Source organism: Benincasa hispida, chromosome 12, assembly GCF_009727055.1.
Source record: "Benincasa hispida cultivar B227 chromosome 12, ASM972705v1, whole genome shotgun sequence".
NCBI lineage: Eukaryota > Viridiplantae > Streptophyta > Magnoliopsida > Cucurbitales > Cucurbitaceae > Benincasa > Benincasa hispida.
The window spans coordinates 11,310,934-11,321,893 of record NC_052360.1 but is presented as its reverse complement, the minus strand read 5'-3'; the positions used below and the strand labels follow the sequence as shown (position 1 = coordinate 11,321,893).

General features: G+C 36.1%; 1 protein-coding gene across 1 annotated transcript; it reads right to left on the bottom strand.

The window, feature by feature from the left end:
• Positions 1-618: 618 nt before the first annotated feature.
• On the bottom strand, positions 619-1,188 carry LOC120067394 (secreted RxLR effector protein 161-like). Its single transcript, XM_039018962.1, has one exon. It carries the CDS (start codon positions 1,186-1,188, stop codon positions 619-621), a length of 570 nt encoding a protein of 189 aa, XP_038874890.1.
• Positions 1,189-10,960: the final 9,772 nt, after the last annotated feature.

Sequence of the window (10,960 nt, the reverse complement as noted above, 5' to 3'; positions counted from 1 at the left end):
CATCATATTTTTCAATTTTTATAACACACAATATATGACATACATTACTACCCAAGGACAATTTATACTTTAGTTCAACACGATAGCACCCAAACGCATCAATTTCAGTTGAATTAGAACCCAACAACCATCATACGACAACTATCCATCTAGTAGTTAGGGATTAGAAAGATCGAAACAATGATGTAACATGTAAGACAAAGTGATGAAAAATAGAGTAGGGAAAAGAAAATAGCACACTAAGAATTTACGTGGAAAACCCTAATTAGGAAGAAAAATCACGGGATAAGGGGATTCTTATTAGAAAACTGATACAAAGAAATAAAACAGACCAACAGCTTAAATAGAGAACAGGGAAACCCTAGGGTATAATGAAAAAGATAAAATTGGCCCTAGAGTGCAAAACCCTAATTTCAACACTCCCCCTCAAGTTGGGGCGTAGATGTCAATAAGGCCCAACTTGCTCACACATGCATCAAACAACTATCTGGGAAGTCCCTTTGTTAGGACATCTACAATTTGTTGATTGGAAGGAATATAAGGAACACAAATGTTGCCACTATCGAGTCTTTCCTTGATAAAATGTCGGTCAATCTCCATATGCTTTGTTCTGTCATGTTAAATAGGGTTATTTGCTATGCTTATGGCTGCTTTATTATTACAGTAGAGTTTCATTGGACTGGTATGCTCTTGATCAAGGTCTTTCAAAACTTTTTCAAGCCAGATCTCTTCACAGATTCCCAGACTCATGACCCTGTATTCTGCCTCGACACTACTTCTGGCAACAACACCTTGTTTTTTGCTTCTCCATGTAACAAGGTTGCCCCACACAAAGGTACAATACCCTGATGTTGATTTTTTGTCTACTACAGATCCTACCCAATCAACATCGATGTAAGCTTCGATACATCGTTTTTCAGTTTTCCTAAACATTAAGCCTTTCCCTGGAGAGGTTTTCAGATATCTCAAAATGCACTCTACTACCCTCATTTGTTCTTCGTATGGAGACTGCATGAACTGACTTACCATACTCACTGCATAAGAGATGTCGGGTCTAGTATGAGATAGATATATTAATTTCCCAACAAGTCGCTGATATCTTTCTTTGCTCACTGGAACACTTTTACTCATATTACTTAACTTTGCATTTGCTTCTATAGGGGTATCAACTAGTTTGCACCCCGTCATACATGTTTCTTTAAGCAAGTCCAGAGTATACTTCCATTGGAAAACTGAAATTCCTTATCTTGATCGAGCTACTTCCATTCCAAGGAAGTATCTTAGTTTTCCAAGGTCCTTGATCTCGAATTCCTCAGCCATCTTTGCCTTCAATTGGTCAATCTCTAAGGTATTATCGTCTGAAATAACAATATCATCAACATAAACAATCAAACTGCAATTTTCTCGGATACAGACCTTTTAGTAAACAGAGCATGATCATAATGACCCTGTTTATATCCTTGCGACTTTACAAACATAGTAAATCTGTCAAACCAAGCCCTTGGTGACTGTTTTAGCCCATATAAGGACTTTCTCAATCTGCAAACTCAGTGGTTTAACTGTTTCTCGAATCTTGGGGGAGGACTCATATAGACTTCTTCTTCCGGTTCTCCATTGAGAAAGGCAGTCTTCACATCAAGCTGGTGAAGGGGGCAATCTTTATTAACTGCAATAGAAAGGAGGACCTGAACGGTGTTTAGCTTTGCAATTGGCGAAAAGGTTTCGGAATAATCAACCCCAAAAGTATGAGTAAAACCCCTGGCAACTAATCTGGCTTTGTATCTGTCAATAGTTCCATCGAGCCTATACTTTATTGTGAACACCCATTTACATCCGACTGCTTTATGACCATTTGGAAGATTGACTTGATCCCACGTATGATTTTTCTCGAGAGCTCTCATTTCTTCCATAACTGCGGTTTTCCATTCAGGACTTTCCAACGTTGTGTGTATACTGTTTGGTATCACCACTATGTCTAGGTTTGTAGTGAGGGCCTTGAACTCAGAAGATAAATTACTATAGGACAAGTAACTCTGCAACGGATATTTAGTACATGATCTCGTACCTTTCTTTAGGGAAATCGGAAGATCAAGGGATTCATCTCTATCTTTACTTTTTTCTGACATACTACATTCTCCCTCCGGTTCTGTTATTTTCCCACTCTCAACAATTTTTCCAGCGGGAATAAAAGATGCTTCTTTTCTAGGTTCTACCATGTCCTCAAGAGTCACACAATCATCCGTCTCTGCATCATCATCGACCTTAATCACATCCTCACTGTCATTATCTTCCCTGCTTTTGCTCTAAACATTTTCAACACAAGCATCAGTTTTATCACATTTATTATCATGATAAGGGATAAGACTACTAGTACCTGGAACTGATCTCTATTCAAACTCATGAACTGGAGCCGGAATTTCCTTCCTGAGATTCTTTTTATAGTATGTGATCTAAGGGACTTGTTTGGTTGGGAGGATAGGTGCGTTGGTACTGATACTGACATCAAGGATGGGTTTAGGTTCAGGTAAGGCAGAAAGGCTGGGACCCCAATTGGTTTCTTCATTGGAATGCTTCCCCTGAAAAGAACCATTGGAAAAGAATGGATGATCTTCAAAGAATGTCACATCCATAGAGACAAAGTATTTTCTGGAAGGAGGGTGATAACACTTGTACCCACGCTGATGTAGAGGGTACCCTACAAAAACGCATTTTTGTGCCCGAGGGGTAAACTTGGTACGGTTAGGTCTGTGTGTATGGATGAACACCACACAGCTAAAGATACGAAGGGGTATATCAGAAAGAAGTCTGGAATTTGGGTAAGACTCTTTGAAGAAATCTAATGGAGTTTAGAATTTTAGGACCCGGGATGGCATGTTGTTTATTAGATGGGCTGCTGTCAAGATAGCGTCATTCCACAAATAAGAGGGAAGAGAAGTTGACAACATAAGAGAGCGGGCAACTTCAACGAGGTGACGGTTTTTCCGTTCGGCCACTCCATTTTGTTGAGGAGTGTACACATAGGAACTCTAATGGACAACACCTTTGGAGACAAGGAATTCGCGTAAGCCGTTACTAAGGTATTCTCGACCATTATCACTCCTAAGAATAGTGATTTTAGCGTTGAACTGGGTTTCTATAGAATTGTAAAATTGTTGGAAAACTGAAGTGACTTTTAATTTATTTGTCAGAAGAAAAACCCAGGTTAGTCGAGTATGATCGTCAATAAAGGTTACAAACCAACGCTTCCCAGTTATGGTAGTGACTGGTGAAGGACCTCAGACATTGCTATGGAATAGAGTAAACGGTTTAGAGGGCTTATAGGGCTGAAAAGAGAAAGAAACATGAGGTTGTTTGACCTGGACACACACATCACTTTTCAATTTAGAAATATTAATGTTGCGAAAAAGATGAGAAACAAATAATTCATATACTGGAAATTAGGATGGCCAAGGCGATAATTCCATAACATATAATTAGTTTCAGAAATGGAAAAATGGGAAGAAAACAAACTAGTCCTAGCACATATCCTAAATGAAGCTTCTTCAGTGAGGAAATAGAGTCCCCTGTCATGCTGGACAGTGCCAATCGTCATCCCCAAGTTCAGATCCTGAAAAACAACATCATCAAGTGAGAAGATAACACGACACTTCAAATCTCTTATAAGTTTACTAATAGATAACAGATTGTAAGACACTTTTGGCACATGCAACACATCTTGGAGTATTAACCCGGCAAAGGATGACACCCGTCCTTTTCCAGCAATGGGGGCAAAGGACCCATCTGCAATTTTGATTCTTTCATTTCCAGCACCAGGTTGATAAGATAAAAATTGATCAGAAGAGCCGGTTAAGTGATCTGTGCCTCTTGAATCTAATATCCACGGTTTATTACCAGTTATACTCACAAGGCCAAAGGAGTGAAAAGCACCCGTATGGGTGATTACACTTACACCCACTGTAATAGTAGTGCTTTGAGTAGTTTCCTGAGTCTGAGTCTGAGTATCTCCAGTAACAGATTCACCTACAAGAGCCCGACTTGGTTGTCGTTTCTTACCATTTGGTGGTCGGCCGTGAAATTTCCAGCACTGATCTTTAGTGTGCCAGGGTTTTTTTGCAATGTTCACACATTGGGGGTGGCTTATTGTTCTGTTTATCATGTACAGGGCCTGATGTTTTAAAAGCAGCGGAATCTGTTGGTGTTATAGGTATACTGTTCATGGCCCTTGATCTATCTTCCTCCAGGCAAACTTCAGAACAGACATCCATTAGGGATGATATAGGTCTGGTCCCAATATACGATTGTGCATTGTATCAAATTTTGAGTTAAGTCCGGCAAGAAATTCATACACGCGATCCGTTTCTTCAAACTAATAATGTAACACTCCTCTACAAGGACAATTCCAAATCATTTCACGACACAAATCCATCCCTTGCCACAACAGAGATAGCTTGTTAAAGTAAGCAGTAACGTCCATCATTCCCTGTTTGCATTCATGGACCTGCTTACGTAGAGTATATAAACGTGAGGCATTCTATCTCCTGGAGTAGAGTTTCTGGGCTGCCTCCCAAATATCACGGGCTGTAGCTGCATACAATAAAGGTTTTCCAACCTGAGGTTCCATACTTCCAATCAAAATCGATCTCAACAAAGAATCCTCTCCTTTCCACATTCGCTCTTGGGGATCACCGATCCTTGGTTTTAGTATTTCATTTGTCAGATATCTAAATTTGTGACGGTCCTCAAGAGCCATTTTAATAGATTGGGATCAAGAGAAGTAATTATCACCATTCAACTTTTCTCCTATAATAATTTCAGAAGAATTTCCTATAGTTCCAGAACATAAATTTGAGGGGTAAGTAGGGAACGAAGTTACCGAGTTTTTAGGGTATGAATTTAGATCTGGTTGGATCTTGGATGTCGATCCCAGGGCTTCCCCAATAGCGACAAGCTGCTGTTGAAACACCTCGTTCTGTCGTTTAATCTGCAACTGCAACTGGGTAACTTGATCTTGATTATATTTACCTGGTCCTGGTGGTATGATGAAGACTCATTCCCTCCAAACTCATCCATGATCAGTGAAAACTACCTCATTCGATTGCTCATACTCGACTGGAAAATACCTATACTTCTTCCATCTGTCCTTTGGTGCGGTAAAGATTGAGATAAGGCACCGATCTGAGAGGAGAAGGTCGGCGGCAACCCCAATGGATGGGAACGGGACTGATCGGCGTTGGGCATCACGAATCTGGACCAATCGGCGCTGGGTATAGCAGATCGGGGCTCCACAGCATCGATCGGCAATGTCTGAGATCGGCCGGACAAGTTTCGAGTGGCCGGTCGCTGGTCGCCTTCGTTTGCGCGCGTCCGAACCGGATGGCCATCTTCATCTGCACGCAGCTGGATCAGATGGGTAGCGGCCGGACAAGTTTCGATTTGGGTCTGGCGGCTGGTTGTTGGGTCTGCGAAGGAGACAACCGGCAGTGGGTAGGGCGGCGGCGACTGGTCTTCACGGAAGTGGGGAAGAAGGGTTTGGAAGTACTCGTTATATCTGGGTTATTGGTTTGAGATTCTCCTGTTGGATTTTTCTTAATGATACCATGATGAAAAATAGAGTAGGAAAAGAAAATAGCACACCAAAAATTTAGGTGGAAAATCCTAATTAGGGAGAAAAACCACGAGATAAGGGGATTCTTATTAAAAATCTGATACAAAGAAATACAACAGACCAACAGCTTAAATATAGAACAGGGAAATCCTAGGGTATAATGAAAAAGACAAAATTTCCCCTAGAGTGCAAAACCCTAATTTCAACACAAAGTAAAGTTGAATACGAGTAGTACATTGCTTGAAGCAAAGAAGTTCATCATAACAATTTACAAGAAATACAAACTACAACGATTTTGGGTTTAGATATCAATTCTAAACTGCCATCGTACACATATGATGGCATATTATAAACTACCATTATATCCTGTGTCATCTTGGTTACGACGATGGATTATCTTTGATGGCGATTTTAAACTACCATCAACTCTTCCACCATTGTATATGTATGATGGCGATTGTGAACTGTCATCCTATCATAGATATTCGATGGTGGTTTGTATGATGGCGGTTAAGAACTACCATCATACGTACGACAATGATGGTTCGGTATGATATTAGTTTCTAACCGACATAATATGAGTCATGGATGACAGTTGTGAAAGGACATTGATTCTAATCAAAATTGTTTTGTTTAGATGATATTTCATAGCTATTATTGTTGTATACTACGATGTCAGTTTAACACTAACATCATACTTGATATAACTTGCAACAAATTATTATAAAAAATTGGAATTCAAATACTGCAGAAACGATTTTTATAATACTAATAATTCTCATTTTTTTTAATTAATTTCTCCACACAAATATTCAACAAAACAAAGATGAACTTCCAGAGAACACAATCTGTCATATTATTTCAATATTGATCATCAATTCATAAGTGAATTTCAATACAGAAGTATGCTGTTTCAAACCTACATAAAATGTATAAGATTTACCAAAATTTCAAAAGACATCTCCAATAGCCAATCAAACAATGCTACACAATATGTTTCAAAAAAACACAATGCCTATGATCACCAAAATTTTGGAAAACTCTCCAACAACTTTACAATAAAAAAAAAGTTATACAAAATGCCTTAGGGATACCAAAAGTTCAGAGCTGAAGCCAAATATATATATATATATATATTATGGCATCATGCAATCGATCAAGTGTAGTTTGCACTTGTTCCACCCACTCAACTCAGGCCTCATCGAGCTCTTCTCAGATAAAAGAGTTCTGAGTATTAAACTACATCAAAGAAAATAAATAACAAATATTACAATAAATTCATTATTACTAAGTTCGCAATATGTAAAAAGTTAGAATTTGACATACAATGAATTGATAAGAGTATCAAGATGATGTAAAATCTTTCTCATGAACTTCATCACATAATACCCACATTCCATGTTACTTTTTTGGCGAGGACACTAAAACGTAGAAATAAATAACAATAATTACGATTTTTTCGTACATGTAATAATAGCTAATCGATTGTAACTCAATTTTATTTATCTTTACGGGAAGCCATGTAATATTGGTAGGTTTTTGTATTTGGTGAGTACTTTGAGCCATTTTCAATCAAGATTTTAACACCTAAATTGTATTCCTATGACAACCTATCTTTGTTCCTCCAGAACTTATCCATATTGATAAAATTTATAACAATATACAATCTGAAAAAACATATCTATAAACAGATATATATCACATATATGAAAAAGACACTCATCTCAAAATCAACATTCTAAAAAATGAAAGAACTACTATTGAAATCATCTACCAATAAGCTATGAAAGTAATAGTACAATCATATGACACAGATTTTTATAAAGAACCACTATTCGCAATCAAAACAAATATATTGTAAAAGTTAAAGCAAAAATTCCATACCATTGTAATTGATTAACCATATCATCTAATAGAAATATTCAACATTATGAGGATAATGGAGCTTGATTTAGACAAGAACCAATAACATGTACTCTGTAGAGGTGTTTTTTTGAACAAATTTCAAAGTTCAAAGACAAAAAATAAAACTCTTCAAAGTCTAGGAACATAATTAAAACAAACACCAAAATTAATTTAGAGATATTTTCCATAATTTAACTCTTAATTTTTTATGCTTGTAATAATTTTAAAAAAGTTTGGATAGTTGCTAGTAAGAATGAAGGAAAAATATTTTGAAATTGTGAATAAATTTTAAAGAAAGAAACTTCTAATTCACTAAAAAGATTATGAAGACGATTTTCTTTTTTATGACATTCAATAAATTTTCTTCATTTAAATCGCGAGCTTGTATGATAGTGTTTTTAATTTCCAAAACAAAACTCAAAATTTATGGTAAATAAATTTATTAGCTTTATGAAAATAAGAATCCAGAACTAATAATTAATACCCTTTTTTGGAAAGCATAATCTTGGGACTATTAGATTATTAGGAAAGCATTCCCTTTTTGCAAAGCATTCTCCAAATGGAACACAAGCATAACCATCTTTTGAGTAGTGGTATACCAAAGTAGAAATTTGGTAAAAATATTAGAAAACTAAAATTTAATTTTGTAAAAGAGAAAAGTCATAGAAATTCATGTACCAAAACTACCTCCAAACTTAAATATATCAAACAAATGATACATGAATAGATCTTAAAAAATTGCAAAATTGTCTTGTTATTTTCTCAAATAACATCATACCAAAAATCATCTATTAATTCTCAAACAGCAACATACCAACACAAGTAATTAGGTGTTCTTGTTTAATTTTAATAATGAGTCACAACCAATTAAGGAAATAGAAGAAATTGTAGGCACCGATAGACACAAGCTACTGAGAAATCAAATAATGAATCACAGCCAAGACAAATTCGATATCAAAGTTCCTTTCTCAACCAACCACGAGTTAAAAATTTGATATAAAAATTAATTAATAAAGAAAATAGAGAAGGAATAAAGAAGACCTTGGAAAAATGACAAAGAACGGACCAAATTTTGAATGTGGAGTCTTACTGGGTAAGATCTTGAGATTGGAACAACGTTCGTAAGCGAAACTAAGCCGAAGTCGCCGTCCGAAAAAGCTGACGCTACTATCGTCCCAGGAAGCCACCGAAACCTACTGTACTCCATGCTGCCGAACGTCGTTGTCATCCACGCCGCCGTCCAAGCACGTCACCGCTATCGTCGTCCAAGGAGGTTGTGGTTACTGTCGTCCGTGAATTAGTCACTGTGGTCGAGTTAGTCACGTCGTCGCAATTTGCCATCAAAGGGTAGAAGCTAGGGTTTGAATGAAAAGAGAGGGTTTTGTTTTGGGGAGGTGGTTAATTTTTATGCCAAAACGACGTCGTTTTGGGTAAGTTAAGATGGCGCTTCGAACTTACGAAAATGACGTCATTTTGATATTTAAATAATAATTAGAAAGTCACTTTAGATGACAGGTCAGAACCGCCATCTATTCTCACCCTTAATGTGCGCTTTCCCGCGATTTTTGTAACTCTTAGATGGCTATTTAAAACCGCAATAAAAAATATGGTTTTGATGGCAGTTTTTTTTATATTAATTTTTCGTTAACGTGAAAAAAAAAAAACACCTGTTAAAATAGGTAGCTTTTCTCGAAATTGATATCATATAGTCGATCTCTCATCATTTTTAAAATCTTGTCTGACATCTAATCCAAAATTATTGTAGTGATAGTATAGCAAAGCACATAGCATATTAGTCATCTACCTTACTATTGGGGTTGATGCCCTAAGTCTTGTATTTCATAGTTTGTATTTCATTTGTACAAACAGATTATTTATTTAATAAAATAAGTTATTATTTTATTTGACATTTAGTTGCATTAATCCAAAACCAATAAACTTAGATCTAAGGTTATTTGATGAAGCTTAAACATGTATGTGGAGATGTATGGGTGGATCTTGTTTAAGTAATAACTTGAATGGTCTGTAGTAAATAGATAAGGCTAGGTACCTTATTCTGGTGACACTACAGATATGATCCTCTTTGTAATTGTTACAATTATTGTAAAGTATTCTAAATGATCTAATCTTGATCATTCATCTGGAAACATACGAGTGGGATATCCTATACAAAGAGTTCGTATAACACCGGACCACGAAATGATTAGTCTCTCTTTATAACACTGTTACATGAATAGACTTTGACCGTAATCCTGAGTGAGTAGTGAACTCATATCTATGAGGGCGATCCTTTAATTTGCATGTGTGAGAGTGGTCAGTTCACTGACTCAATGTGCCTACCATTTTGGGGTCGTCTGAGTGGGGAGCTGGGAATATAGCTACACAAGATGAAATTCACTCCTTCTAGTTATCAGGATAAGTAGATAAATTGCTTCCTTGAGGGTTGATTCTGGGTTTTGAACAATGAGGTGTCTCACCCTCTCACTAACTAGAGAGAGGTCTAGTTATAGTGGGACTATGACTAATTGTTCATTAGAGAGATTAGTGGTACTTAAGGTGTTAGATGTAACTACATGGGTAAAATGGTAACTTGACTCAACTGTACTTACGAGCAATTTGTGAAGGATCAAGAACTATTGATTGGTTATATCCAATGGACACAAAAATATATCTGCAGTGCGAAGAGGCATCTATTGGTCGTTACAGGAGTGACCGACAGTTAATGAAAGAGTTTAATTAATTAATTTTGTACCATTGGAGCTTCGATCTATAGGTCCATAAGGTCCTTGTTAGCTCAATAGGAATTAGTGAGAATTAAATTAATTTTGTATTAGTTTGAATTGTTCAAATTAATTAAAGGGAATTAATTTTCGAGATACATTTAATATAATATATGTTAATACATTATAATATAAAGTTTAACGAAAGAAATAGAAATTTGAATATGATTAAAATATTAATTATATGAATATGAATATATAAACTATAGGTTAAAATTAATATGGATATGATTCATATTAATACTATAGGTTATATGAGAGAATATAAACTATAACTTATTTTATATATGATATAATAAACTATAGGTTATATATTATATGAGATATAATATATAGTTTAATTGTATTAAATTTAGTTAATATAATTTAAATTTAAATTTTGAATTCAAAATATTAACTTCTTGGGAGTTATTAAATTAAATGGTGGAGGGAGTTAATCCAAAATTCCCTCACTCCTATCTCTTATATGGTGCAAAGTGGCAGAGGTTTGATTAAGTGAGATACGTGGTATACAATTGGGTAGAAAAGTTCTCTTCAAGTTCTTCATCTTCTTCCTTTGCATTTTCCTCCTAAGAACACTCATCTCTCCCTTTCATCGAAATTAACCAAGGAAGCCCACCAAACTCTTCTTGATTCTCACCTTGAGAATAACAAGGTAACACTTGTGGTG

Excerpts from the sequence above, each read along its gene's own strand:
- LOC120067394 (XM_039018962.1), bottom strand. The coding sequence starts at position 1,188 with ATGACGGGGTGCAAACTAGTTGATACCCCTATAGAAGCAAATGCAAAG.